At 32.5% G+C, this 15,393-nt stretch overlaps 1 protein-coding gene across 2 annotated transcripts; it reads left to right on the top strand.

The window, feature by feature from the left end:
• Positions 1-10,822: 10,822 nt before the first annotated feature.
• LOC137823890 (tropinone reductase homolog) lies at positions 10,823-14,790 on the top strand. Of its 2 annotated transcripts, none has more exons than XM_068629205.2 (5): positions 10,823-11,123; positions 11,195-11,402; positions 11,500-11,716; positions 11,824-11,936; positions 14,382-14,790. In XM_068629205.2, the coding sequence occupies exons 1-5, from the start codon at positions 11,032-11,034 to the stop codon at positions 14,547-14,549; spliced, it is 798 nt and encodes a 265-aa protein (XP_068485306.1). In that variant the 5' UTR covers positions 10,823-11,031; the 3' UTR covers positions 14,550-14,790. The 2 variants fall into 2 exon arrangements, 1 of the variants encoding a protein (XP_068485306.1); XR_011083177.2 differs by having other exon boundaries at positions 10,922-11,123; positions 11,814-11,936.
• Positions 14,791-15,393: the final 603 nt, after the last annotated feature.

Raw genomic sequence — 15,393 nt, 5'->3', positions numbered from 1 at the left:
AAATTTTAATTTAATTTACTTAAATAATGAATTACTAATTATATAATTTTTTGTAAACCAATTTTAAAAAATTGAAATATAGTCAAACTAATTTACAGATAAATTGATTGAACTGAAAAATTATCATAAAATTAATTACTAAGTATTAAAACAATTTACTTTATAAACTATTAAAATTTAACTTATTTTATTTTACTTTTTATTATAATGTTTTTATTTCAAAATAATTTATTAACATAAATTTAATTATACAGGACTAAAATATATACATCAAATATGAAAACACAAGGATGTAATTAATCAATTTTGATATTTTGTATATAATTAATTTTTTATAAAATAATATTATTTATTCTAGTCATGAAAATTCAAGAGAATGAATGAATTTTGTTTCATACACATTCAATGAGGAAGGTTGAACATTATGAGTACAACTAGCCAAATATTATGATTAGTGCTTAAATTGTCATATGAATTAAACCCATCAGTAATCAAGTCAAGTCGTACATTTCGATGGTTTGAGGAAAATTGAGGATGTTTAAAGTCAAATGTCTTTCATGATTCAAAATCTCTTGGATGCCTTAAGATGCCTTCATCTTCTTGGTGCATGTCATCGCATATGCTCAGCTATTTTAGAAGACATAAACATCCTCTGTAAGCATGGTTTCAAAGAAAAATACTTTAAAACCTTTACAGAAATCTTTTTGCTTTGGTTATCTATAGCACATGTAATTGTACTTCTTCTTTTTTTGCCTACCATCTAGATGTTTTACATTTCTTGCAAAAATCTCTATTTGCGTCTTCTCCTAAAGTACAACATGCAATCATCCGGACAATCATCAATTTTAGTATAATGAATACCAAACTTGTTAATCGTTTTCTTCACGAATGAGTGCGGAATTTTAGTATGCTCAAAGGCATTTTCTAACAACTCTAGTATCATGGATATTGTCTTATCAGACATTTGATGTGATACAACTTGATTAAGAAAGAAAGTTTAGAATATATTTAATTTTCTATTTTAAATTATTGGACTTTGTTTGTTTGGCCCAACTTTCCTTTTCTGTTTCAGCTAGGTCTTAATGTTTTTCTTATATATACACCATGTATTGTACTCTCTAATAAACAAGTGAATAAAAGTTTCTTTTATATTTATTTTTCTCTACAATTAGGGTTCATCAAAACCTCCCTTTCTTCATTACGATTACGTGCGATTACATACGGTACATTAGAGCATCACATCAGACAAGGAATATTCATCTTCATTTATTGTAATATGGTATCAGAGCTCTTCGAATGAAGAGTTTTGTTGCGCTTCTCTCTGATTTTTATTTCCCTCTTTGCTGTTCTTGGTTATTTTTTTTTTCTATTCTCTTTCAAAATCTTGATTGGTTTTAAAAATCTTATAGGCAATGTTTAATGAAAACCCTAGTCTTCATAGTCTTAATAGTAGTCACACTATTACATGCAATTTTTGTGGTAAATATGGTCATATTGAGGCTGTTTGTTTTCGCAAAGTGGGTTTTCCTTCTGGTAATGTTAAAACCTCAAAAGTTTTATTTTACTAGAAAAGTCTGCACTTTTTGTAATCGTCTTGGCCACACTGTTGACACCTGTTATAAAAAGCATGGGTTCCCTCCTGGCTACAAATTCACCAATTGGACATCCCAAGCCAATAATATGATTACTACTGACACTTTTTCTGAGCTTTTTCTTAAAGAACGGGATGTAAAGAGGATTCAACTTACATCACAACAGTGCCAATTCCTTACCAACATTTTGCGTCAGCAAAACCTTGAGGATCCTGCCCCTCACACTCAAATTAATCAAGTCGGCACCATCTCTACGGATGAAATCCCCAATACTGAGCATTCTTCAACAGGTAAGTTTCTCTCTTCACTATCTTCTATAAAAGAATCTTGGATTATTGATTCTGGTGCCACTGATCATGTTTGTCACAATTTGAACGTTTTTACTACTTATACTAAAATTAAACCTGTCTTAATTAGTCTTCCAAATGGCCAAACTGTTTATGCCACATATTCTGGTTTAGTACGTTTTTCTGATAAGTTTTATTTGTCTGATGTGTTATACGTGCCTCATTTTCAATTAAACTTAATATCTGTTTCTAAACTCACACACCAACTTAAATGCACTTTAACTTTCACTTCAACCCACTGCATTATACAAGACAATCTCACCCAAGAGAGGATTGGTACAGTTAAAGCCACCGCTGGCTTGTACCTTGTCACTACCTTGCCTGCTTCTAGTCGTTATAAACCACATTGTTTTGCTCATTTTATTAATTGTAATATCACAGACAAAACACTATGGCATTATAGACTAGGACACCCTTCACATGAAAGATTACATGTCTTAAGCAAACGATACTCTTTTATTACTGTTGATACTGATCATGTATGTGACACTTGTAGTCGTGCAAAACAGAGAAAACTTCCTCTCACTTTAAGTAATACTGTTACCTCTGCTATTTTTGATCTTGTACACTTTGATATTTGGGGACCATGTTCCATAATTTCTATGCAAGGTTTTCGTTATTTTTTGACTATTGTTGATGATTACTCGCGTTATACTTGGGTTATTCTGCTGCATAACAAATCTGAAGTGCGTCAGCACATCATTAACTTCACTGTTTTCGTTCAAAATAATTTCAAAACTAATATCAAAACGATTCGTACTGACAATGGTGTTGAGTTTGCTATGTCAAATTTTTATGCTTCAAAGGGAATTATACATAAAAAATCTTGTGTTGAAACACCTGGCATTGTAGAACGTAAACATCAACACATACTAAATGTAACCCGGGCTTTACTTTTTCAAGCAAATCTTCCTCCTATTTTTTTGGGAATTTGCTGTAAATCATGTTGTTTTCTTAATAAATGCTATTCCTACTCCATTACTTAATAACATCACTCCTCATGAAAAGTTGTTTGGAAAACCATATGACATTTTCTTTCTAAAAGTGTTTGGTTGTCTCTGTTATGCTAGTACCATTACTGCACATAGGAAAAAAATTAGATGATAGATCTATCAAAGGTATTTTTCTTGGCTTCCCGCAAAATACAAAAGGTTATATTATCTTAAATTTAAAGTTTCATAGCATAGAGATATCAAGACATGTAATCTTTCATGAAAACCACTTTCCATATAAATTGGACAGTGGCTTGCCTAAGGACCCTAACACTTTATCTCTCCCTATTTTTAATGCATATAATTCTGCTTTTGATTTTTTTTTTCTGATACTGCACCTCCTGTCGAGCCATGTGCCTCTACTCCTGCACCCAATATTGTCCCTCCACCAGCCTCATTATCCTATGATCTTCCAACAAATAGTGCCTCTGCTCCTGCATCCAACATTGCACCTCCATCATAATTATCACCGCCTGCATCTCCAGGAAGCATCTCACCCCAATTTCCAAGAAGATCAACTCGTCCTCACCGACAACCTACCTATCTTGCAGATTTCCACACTGCAACCAACACTGTAAGTAGTAGATATCCTATTCATAATTACTTGTCTTACAATTCCTTATCTTCCAATTTTAGAAATGTTATTTCCTCTATCAATTCTCATCCTGAACCTCAGACATATAACTGAACCTCAGACATATAACTGAACCTCAGACATATAACGAAGCCTCCAAACATGCTTCTTGACAATCTGTCATGCAAGATGAGCTTCAAGCTCTTGCTGCTAACAATACTTGTCAACTTACCCCTCTTCCTCCAGGAAAGAAAACTATTGGTTGTAAATGGGTATATAAAATCAAATACCATTCTGATGGCACTGTTGAGCGCCACAAAGCTAGAGTTGTTGCCAAAGGGTTCACCCAACTTGAAGGACTTGATTTCTTAGACATTTTTGCCTGTTGCTAAACTCACTACCCTCCGCCTTCTGCTTGCTATTGCCACTACCAAAAATTGGATTTTAAAACAACTTGATGTCAATAATGCATTTCTTCATGGTGATCTCCATGAAGAGGTATACATGAACCCCCCCCCCCCCCCCCCCCCCCACACCTGGCCTCTCTCTTCCTTCTTCCCAGCATGTTTGCAAGCTTCAACTGTCTTTGTATGGCCTTCGTCAAGCTGGTCGCCAATGGTACGCGAAACTTTCTACTTTTCTTTTATCAAATAATTACTCTATTTCTGTTGCTGATCAAACTCTTTTTCTTAAATATAATAATGATAAACTCATTGTTATTCTTGTTTATGTTGATGACTTGGTCTTAACTGGTGATGACACGGAGGAAATCAATACAATTACTGCATCCCTTCACCATCACTTCAAGATAAAAAATTTAGGTAATCTCACTTACTTTTTGGGACTGGAAATTGCTTGCAACAGTACTGGTCTTCATTTAAGTCAACGCAAGTATACTCTTGATCTCCTTCAAGAAACTGACATGCTTGACTCTGCACCTGTGGCCACTCCTATGACTCACACCTCCCGTCTCTCTCCCAACCAAGGCTCACCTCTCGATGCTGATGCCACTTCTCAATACAGAAGACTCCTTGGACGTCTAATTTACTTAACCAACACGCGATCAGACATCACCTTCGCTGTCCACAATTTAAGCCAATTCATATTTGCACCCACAACTCATCATCAGCAAGCTGTCTCACGTCTTTTGCGTTACCTCAAGGGAACCCCTGGTGAAGGACTATATTTTTCTCACACTAGTTCACTTTATCTCTGTGGTTTTAGCGACTCTGACTGGGCAACATGTCCTACCACACGCAAATCTGTCACTGGATATTCCATCTACTTAGGAGACTCCCTAATATCATGGAAATCAAAGAAGCAGCCAACTATCTCCCGCAGCTCCTCTGAAGCCGAGTATAGAGCCCTTGCCACCACCACATGTGAGTTACAATGGTTGTCTTACCTCCTTTAGGATTTACATCTTCCTCTCTCCCAGCCTGCAACCCTGTACTATGACAACAAATCTGCCCTTCAAATAGCTTCCAATCAAGTTTTTCATGAACAAACCAAGCACATCGAAATTGATTGCCACCTAGTTCCTGAAAAACTTAACTTTGGTCTCCTCAAACTACTGCCCATTACTTCTGCAATGCAAATTGTTGACATATTCACCAAGCCCCTTGCTTCCGCACAATTCTTTACTCTCAAATCCAAGCTGGGCCTGACAAATATCTACTCCCCAGCTTGAGGGGTGTTAATATATTTAATTTTCTATTTTAAATTATTGGGCTTTGTTTGTTTGGCCCAACTTTCCTTTTCTGTTTCAGCTAGGTCTTAATCTTTTTCTTATATATACACCATGTATTGTACTCTCTAATAAACAAGTGAATAAAAGTTTCTTTTATATTTATTTTTCTCTATAATTAGGGTTCATCAAAACCTCCCTTTCTTCATTACGATTACGTGCGATTACGTGCGGTACATTAGAGCATCACATCTGAAAAGGAATATTCATAAACTCTCTTGATCATCTTGCATTAACTCAAAAAAATCTCCAATATCATTCAAAATATGACTTGACTTTGCACTCATTTCCCTATCATCCACCATGTCATTGTTATATTGATGACACCCAAATGCATCATTAACCATATCACACATTGGATCATAAGGAAAAATTCTTTCATTATCTTGCGGCATTACACGTGCTTCATCATCAATCACATTTACTCTTGTTCTCTCTCCATTGGAAAAGGTTTAACAATCAAGTGCTCATACACTATTTTACGACACTGTCATTTGTTAAAGTTGTACTTCTGATATGGACATATATATTATCTTCCCCCTCACACCATTATTAGCAATGCAAAGTCCAAAAATTTATTCAATCCTTCCATATATTCAGGTGTATTTCTAGGAATGTCCATACAAGATTTATCCATTGAAATGAGATCTGTTCAAGCCAAGATGATTGATACATCATTAATAAAAAGACAAAAATATATTTATTTTTATATTTATGTGTGGTGAATATAAATTTATATTTCATTCTTATTCTCATATTTTTTTAAAGAGTAATATTTGATTATATATTGCTGCTAATTATTTAGTAAGTATTCTTTTAACACATAAGAATGAATTTGAATAATAGCCATGTGAAATTAAAAAAAAATGGCCAATCTACCCATGCCATTTCCTAAGGGAAAAACCAGAACAAAAGAAAATTCAACTCTCTGTTCGATTTGACTGACTGTAGAATGAGGATTATAATATTAGAACAAATAAAAGACAATGGTGCTCACTTAAACTCCTTGTAATAACTGACTACTTAACCTATCTAAAGAGGTTAAGTTATATAATAAAAATAAATTATTCTAATATTCATTTAAGATCATATAAAATCAATGATGCTCACTTAAATTCTCTATAATAACAAACTACTTAACGTATCTAAAGAGGTTAAGTTATATAAAAAAATAAATTATTCTAATAATCATCTAAGACCATGATAACAACGAAATACGATAGATACACACTTGAAATATAGAATTCACCTCACGAATATGCAATAAAAACTTGTTTCTTGGTCCACTTTGACTATGATTTGAGGTTCTCATGTCATGCTTCTATATAGATATCTTTATATTTTTGGCAAAAATTCAGATCCAACCTTTGTATATAATATCTTGTATATAAATTTTCACATATTTTCTTTTGACAAGGATCTGGATTAGGAGAACCGTGAAGTGTTGAGGCCTTCGTAATTCTTTAATTTGGTACGAGTAACTTGTGGAGAAGTTACTCTGACATGTTATGAGGTTTAAAGTTTTGGCTGTGCCATGAAAAGTTGCAATTGGAAGTGTACAATATGGGTAGCAACAATACAATTTTAAATGTTATGGGTATAAATTTAGTCTTCTATTTTAAATGTTTTACTCAATTTTGAAGTGCATCCCATCTTATCATATATTTGGTATCATTTAATGTTTTGGATTCAGAATTGCTTTTCTTATTGATCACTTGCACTGATTATGCACCAAGAAATAATTGAGTACAAATTTAATCATTTGTGACTAAAATTGCTTGTAGGGATATTTGATCATGGTCCTTAAAGTGCTGCTTCAGCAGCTGTATGGACTAACTTCAGTCTGCTAAACCTTAAACCAATTAGCATTTATTCAGCCAAAGGGAAGTGTTTGATGGCTTTTTGAACAGTTCTAACAGGCAACATACTCAAGTCATGATTACACACGAAATGTAAATGAGTACTAAACCAACATTTGGTTGACAATGTCCCAAAATTGAAAGCTGAATATTACTTCACCTTAGGCATGAAGATGGAGCATATATAGTGGAAGAAATGGAACTTCCCATGTTGCTTATAAAGCAATACCACCTTATTTTTTATTTTTCTTTTTGGTAAACTGGGTTCACAATACTGCAATGTACCAGAGTAAAAAAAAGTATAATATTTGGTATGGACCAATTCCAAGTAAATAACTTTCAAAGTGATAACTCAATGACTGAAATCAGAAATTTATCAAGGAGTTTAGATTCCTATTTTTAAGGTATGTGTTTTAAATTTTTGACTCAGAAGTTTTGGCTTAACATGGATTTAAAGAAAACTAACCAAACACAATATATACCCTTAGATTAAAAAAAAATGATTATGTAGTTAAAAGTTACTTATCTCTACCAAAAAGAAAAATTACTTTTGTGTCTCTCCTCTTCACATGCGTGTACTATATGCTTTACTTGTTTCAAGCATTCTATTCTAGCACTACTGCTTTTCTTTTGTTTGTCATTAATTATTTAGTCTTTTAGATGACATGAGAAACAAAATAAGTTGGACACATATTTCATGGCAGTCCAGCTTTAGTTAGTTGAGCCATATCTCTTACCCTCAATGATTTATAGATCCAGTTTCACTCGTCCGTGATCATAATATCAAAGAAAAACTAGTGGAAATTATTGTTGGACTCAAGAATCCTGAATTGAAGTATCCTCAAACATTCAAACAAGTAGGTTTGAAAGATAAAAATGATGTACCCAAAATTGAAGATAAAAAGAAAAATAAGTTATACTTTTATGAGAGTATTTACATATCATAAGATCGAGATAAACTAAAAAAGACAAAATAAACATATGAATGAGATGTTTAAAAAACTGATATTTAAAGCAAAATAAATGTAATAGATATATTAGGTATAGGCGTGTTAAAGTAGTTAACAATGTTGATTATTTAAGTTTTAGAGAAAAAGTATGACGCAAGGATGATTAGGGAAAGAGGAAAAGAAAAAGGAAGAAATAGTATTCTATTTCATTTGGGCAAGTTTTGCTAAGTTGGATTCTTTACACATCTTTTTCTTAATTCAACTAACCAATTCTTATCTCAAAAGCCAGAACATCAGTTCAACATTAAGAAACATGCAATCAAATATCACTTCTCTTTTTCCATATATACAGGTATGTGCCTACTCATGTGCAAACCTCCTTTCATTTCCTTCCAATCACGAATTTTCACTCATTAAAACTTCAATCCTCTATTTATCACTTTTTTTTTTATTTAAACCGCACCACAACCATTATTTACATTAAGATTGGGAAAAAAATCCAATTATAATAAAACTGCTCTATTTTTACATTGATCCAATCCATTTAATATCCATTTGTTTAAATTTAGTTTTTATAATGATCCACATTTTATGGATCAGATATTCATTTTACTTAAATGGATTTTAAAATCTAGAAAATCCAGATTTTCAATCTGTATTTAATTTCTCTTCACCGTATGACCTACAGTAACTTTGTCTCCCATCACTCCAAGGTGCAGAAGCATTAACAGGATCAGACATCGCATAGATTTTAACGATTGATCCAGTTTTAGCATCAACTTCAAACAAAGTGCATTTTTTGGATCCAAGTGTCACTGCTCCATCATCTGAAAGGGTAGGAGTAATTTCACGTGCATATACTTCTCCATTCTTCTTCCTTTTTCATTTATACTTTATTATTCTCTTTTTTTAATTCTTAGAATAATTTATTTCTATTATTGTTATTTTCTTTTGTTAAAACTAAAGTTTTTTTTGTATAAAAAAAACTTAAAGGCCACCAAATCATATATTAATTTTTTTTAAAAAAAATTGTTTGGATTTTTTACTTTTTTTTCACAGACAATTTTTTTATTTTATTTTCTTCATTTAAGTATTGCATAGATTTGCAGTTGTCTCTATGTATATACACTTGAGAGGAACCATATGCAAACAGTAATATACCAAAAAAAATTATCAAAAAATATATTTACATTTAAAGGATATTCTATACAGTAAAATATAAATTCAACGGTTGATTTTTACACTCATTACTTTAGCAATAAAATTAAAAAAAAAATCACCAATTTTATGTCTAGTTTGTAATTGTATACAATTACTTTTTCCGTATCACTGAAACTGTAATGTTAATTTTTAATATTATTTAATTATAATTTAATTATATTTTCTTAATATTTAAATGATATTAATTTATTTACATATTATTATATTAATATTATAGTAAGTTTTTAGAAAATATAGATTTAAATTGATACTATTGAAAACTCTGAAAATAGCCACAATGAAGAAAACATATAAATTGGTCATAGATGATTTTATTTTACCAAACACTTTTAAACTGTTAGATAATCAATGAACCTTAAGAAAATTTTACATAATAACATGACTTACTACTTTAATATAAAAGATCATCATTCCATAACACAACTACTCCAATATAAATATAGTAAAAAAGATTCGGAGTCTAAAGAGTAAAATACCAAATACATACTAAATATAGAAAAAATAGAATTTGATATTATAAATTTATAATTTTTATTTATATTATGAACTTCAATTTATTTTTAAAAACATATTTAACTTTTATTAAAAAAAAATTCAGATGTACCTATAAATATAAAATATGCCAATACATTTTTTACATTTTTTTAATAGCCAAACAAAATAAATTAAATAATAAGGAAATACAGAGGGGTTCCTCAACTCTTATACGAAAAAGATTCCAAACAGCTTCTTTAAGAATCCTATAACGACTGCAAACCTAAATAAGAGTTTGGAACAGGTATTCAACCTCTTTAACTACACAAATATCAATGATACGCTACCATGTTAATACAAGTAATTGGACTTTTGGTCCAGTCTGAGAAAGAGAAAAACACCCTTGAAACCTCGTTTTTTAACTAAGCTCACGACTGCACTTGAACCAGTGAGAAGACTTCACTTGCATCCACTTTTGCTTGATTAAAAAAACTATCTCATTCCTGTGTTTCCAAATGCACCAGATGATTGAGACCCACACTCATTTCCACAACTTATTACCTTATTTGCTGAACTAAGTACAGTGAAATTGTTCAAAGTGTTCCTTCAAAGCAAATGGTTTACGAAACTAACCCCATCTATTTATATTGCATAAATTCTAAACACCATTTATGATCGGAAAGATATCAAAAAAAATGGAAAGTTGTTTCCACCTTAGTCCACAGAAAATACACATATCCATGGAGATGAATACAATTTTTCACATGTACCCAACTAATAAGGACACAATAAATTTTTTAAATAAGATCCTCCTTCATTAATTCCTCATACGTATGCCTTAATTTTCTTTCTCTCACTTCAATAAAAAATTGTATTTTTTCTGTTTGAATATATAAACCATGGCATTGTGGAGGATTTAGCAGAATTTGGGACAGCTGTCCACATATGCTTATCAAACCAATATGATACGTCTTTACAAGACTGGAAAAACAAATATGAAATCTACAATGTTTTTAATAAACGTGAAAGATTTAATATTTTTACCCATCTAATATAATTCAAATTTAATATTTCAAAATTTATTAAAATTTATTGACATACGAACAGGTAGCTGTGGCTGATTAATTGTATATGGCGATAAGCTTAAAATCACTGACAGCCACAAAGTGCTACAGAACTTGAACATGCATATATAAAGAGTATCTTTGAGCTTTTCTTTCTGCTTCTCAACACATCTATTTTCCATTTTGTGGAAGTGTTGGATTAGAAACAAAAATGGGGGAACCAAAGTTGAGCAGCATAAAGGACAAAAGATGGTCACTTGATGGCATGACAGCTCTTGTGACAGGAGGCACCCGAGGGATTGGGTTGGTAACATACTTCACGCATAATTTCCTTTTGTTCAGTTCTTTACTTTCTCTTGTTTATTCTTGATTAGGCATGCCATCGTGGAGGAATTGGCAGAATTTGGAGCAAGCATTCATGTATGTTCACGAAAGGAAGAAGATATTAATAGGTGTTTAGAAGAGTGGAAAAAGAAGGGCTTCAACGTCACTGGTTCAGTCTGTGATGTCTCACATCGCCACCAACGCCAAACACTCATGGAAACTGTTTCCTCCATCTTTCAGGGCAAGCTTAACATTCTAGTAAGATTCAACCACTCATCCAAACAAACATTCTGAAGCAAGATTTAAGATTAGTATATTTGTATTTGAGATGATTTCATATGTGGTTCTCTTTTAGGTGAACAATGCAGGGGTAGACATGGCAAAAGGAATAATAGATCACACGGCTGAAGATATATCAACTGTGATGGCTACCAATTTTGAGTCTGCTTTTCATTTGTGTCAACTTGCACACCCACTTCTTAAAGAATCTGGATCTGGGAACATTGTATTTATTTCATCCATTGCAGGTGTACAAGCTATTCCACTTTTATCTGCCTATTCAGCCAGTAAAGGTATATACATAGTAATTTGTTTTCATGTAATTTTCAGAATCTAACTTGTTGATGTGAATGAAATGGGTGGTAGAAGATATTTTATCTGAATATATAGTTTAATTCAGGAGCCATGAATCAATTTACCAAGAACGTGGCATTGGAGTGGGCAAAGGATAACATTCGTGCAAATGCTGTAGCACCGGGACCAATTTGGACTCCACTCTTAGATTCTATCAGGGTATGTTTTAATATATGAAATAGATATTGATTTTTTTTATCAGCAAGAAACAACTAAATTAAATGGATCAACTTAAGGGGTGGTCAAACTTTCATAACAAAAGTATCTTTTAACCTACACATCATAAATATTCTCCTACTGTCTTCTCCTACTGTTTTCTCCAGTACTACCAGTTAAAGAAAAAACATTAAATCGAATACATACATACTAAATATTCTAAACATCCGTCAGAGAACGAAAAGTTCACTTATGATATCTTTGAAACAATCCAGTTGATAATGTAGAAATAAGTTGCACGTGAATTCCCCAATTAAATTAAGAGAAAGATGCAAATTAGTATTGTAAATTTGGATCATGTTCAATTAAAAATAGACACTGAATTGGTTATAGTTGGATTACGTAAATTTTTAAAACATTAAAGTAAAATACTTTTTTTATTAACAATAAATAAATATAATTATAAAAACATTTTAAGAGTTTCAAAATCCTTATATAATAAAAATGAAGGTATATCTGCTTTTCATTTAACTTATAAAAAATTCAATTAGCATTGCATGACCATATAATCAAAAACCAAACTACAATAAAGAAGCATGTAAAAGTCTAAACTATATCTAGTCAAAACTAGTAACAAGCTTCATGCACAACCTTCTTCATCAAATCCAAAAACCAGGGAAAAGAAAAATCCCCTTTTGACTACTGAGAGACCATAGTCTAATCCATGGGCATGAAGCATAAGAGGAATCATTTGCTATCCTTAAACTTTCTCACCATATTACCAACGGGCACCCTCTATAGACACACGTGTTGGCATATTTAACTTACTTGCACACGGGGTCCACCTCACCCTATTACCCAACCTGCGACCATTCCTTCTTCATTATTAAGGCCTTTTTTCAGCATTTTGTTTCATTATATACCAACCGAGTAACAATGTACTCTTCAAGGCCATCTGATGGCTTTTCAATCATAAACCTGTAAAGAAAAACACAACAAACCTTCCATCTTCGAAAAATAGTTAGACTTAAGATTCACTTAAATCATATTTTCAGATATTTCATACAAATCATGGGTTCCATGCACCATTCTGAATATGTAAAGTCTATCAACCTTTTCTTAATCGTAATCCATTTTTCTTTGTGTCACAATGAAAACTTCTATATGATCTACTCTCTCATTCTTAAAAATACAAATATTTCTATGTTCCATATACTCCCTTCATACCTGCTGGCACAAACTTCATGAAATACATCTTTGCATCGTAATGGTTGACCGATAAAACTCTTAGCCACACAAAACACAAACTCCATATTCTCCAAGATACCTTACACTCGAAGAAAAGATGGTTTACCGTCTCCTCTTCCTCATTGCACATGATGCAAAGGCTACTTTTTAAGACTATATCACATCTCAAGAGATTATCCTTAATGACTATTTTATTATGTAACACCCTATAGGCTATAACTTGTGTCAAAGGAAAAATCTTTAACTTTCAAAATCTTACAAAGACAGGCCCTTATTCAACTTGTTTTTCAAACTTTAGGGAATTATATGTTGATTTCACAGTGAAATCCATTGTGTCAACATCCCTCAAAGTCCACTTGTCATATGTTTCTTCTTCCTCCTTCACTGACCTCCTCCAAACACTGCATCTATTGTTCAACTTGTCTTGCTTCCCACACGAAATGTCCCCTTCCTCATCTCAGTTTTCATATCCAACTATTGTTATTTCATTCTCCAACTTGTGACAAGTTACTTCCTATCTGTAGAAACCAAGAATAATCTAGGAAATTTATACATTAAATATTCGTTATCCACCCCCGTATCCTCCCAAAACCTAATTTCTTTCTATCACCTAACACCCATTTTCCTTTGTCTTCAAAATCATTATCCCATTCCTCTAGGTTCCATACTTTTCTTAGATCTCTCCACCACATGGATTCTCTAATCTCTAACCACCATACTTAGATTCAAGTACACCTTTTTCAATGTGCTTCTTCTTCAATATGCTTACCCTCGTGCTAATAATTTATTTATTAGGTAACATAGAGACCAATACACATTAATTCTAACTTCAATGTATAGGTATATACCTTCTTAGAAATACATTACGAGTTTAAGTTTTACATTGAATAAAAAAAATATAATGTAATGAAGAAGACCTACAAATTTATTGTATTAATTTTTTAAGGAAAAGGTAGTGTCATATGTGTTGGCTTTCAGGTGGATAAACCTCTAACCTACCCTAAACATAACCTACCTTTATTAATATATGTTTATATAATCAAACTTCATATCTTATGAAACATTGATCATTACTTGTAGAACTTTGTGTTATCTGTTAAATGATATTAAGTGTGCAATTTCTATTTGACCCATATGTTACCATTAATTATGTTTTTTTTTTCTCATATGTTGATATCATAGTAATTGTTGTTCTCTCAGGAAAAAGTTGGATCGAAAGAATATGATGATAATGTTACGGCTAAAATACCTTCTCGTCGTATAGGAGAGGCCAACGAAGTATCATCACTCGTTGCTTTTCTTTGTCTTCCCGCTGCATCATACATCACTGGGCAAACTTTATGTGTAGATGGAGGTTTCACATCTTAAATTTAAATTAGTGACTTGACAATTAAATAAGAGTCACTTTGTGTTACACCAGATCCAACAACACCAACATGCCCAGACGCCAGATAGACTTCTTAGTTTAATGGGCCTATAAGGTTCTTTAATTTAATTGCTTTCAGTTTTAATGTAATGTTGCTTACAAGGGTAAAGCCCATTATGACCCTTTCTAAACCCTATTTTAGTACCAATGCCGTGAATGAATACAGAGAATAATTTTGTTTCATTGAATCTTATCTACCTTAGCTTTAGGGTTTTAATGTGACTGTATCAAAAACCTGTCATTGGTGCTTTCATTACCCTTGTCATGCCTCCCAAACCCCAAACAAAAGACCTAGAGGACACACTAAACTCCATTCAGGAACGTCTCTCTGCCATTCAATTCCAGCTGGATGAACACCAAAATCGCCAAACCACCATGGAAGCCAAAAACGACTCCATTCAATACACTCTCACCCTTTTCTTAGACCATATTATACCTCACCCAAACCACCAAATTTACCCAACCGAAGAAATCCTGTCCCAGCACTCGCGACCATAACACCTCTCATTATCAATTCCCATATCCATGTTCATCAAGCCATTCCTAACCCTAACAATCATAAAAAATTCCAACCACCACCCCCTACCAATAATAGACCACCTAAGTTACAACTACATTCTTTGAGGGCTCAGATCCCTTGGTCTAGCTATTTCAAACCAAACAATATTTTGCATTTTATCAGATTCCCGTTGAACAAAGTGTTGATCAAGAGTGATCAAAGGCTTTAAAGAATCCAAATCCATGTGTTTGATGCAAGGCTGGAGTTGCTGCTGTGTTTAGGATATG

This window comes from Phaseolus vulgaris, chromosome 8 (assembly GCF_051622355.1).
Source record: "Phaseolus vulgaris cultivar YP4 chromosome 8, ASM5162235v1, whole genome shotgun sequence".
Taxonomy (NCBI): Eukaryota; Viridiplantae; Streptophyta; class Magnoliopsida; order Fabales; family Fabaceae; genus Phaseolus; species Phaseolus vulgaris.
This window is presented reverse-complemented; position numbering and strand designations above follow the sequence as displayed.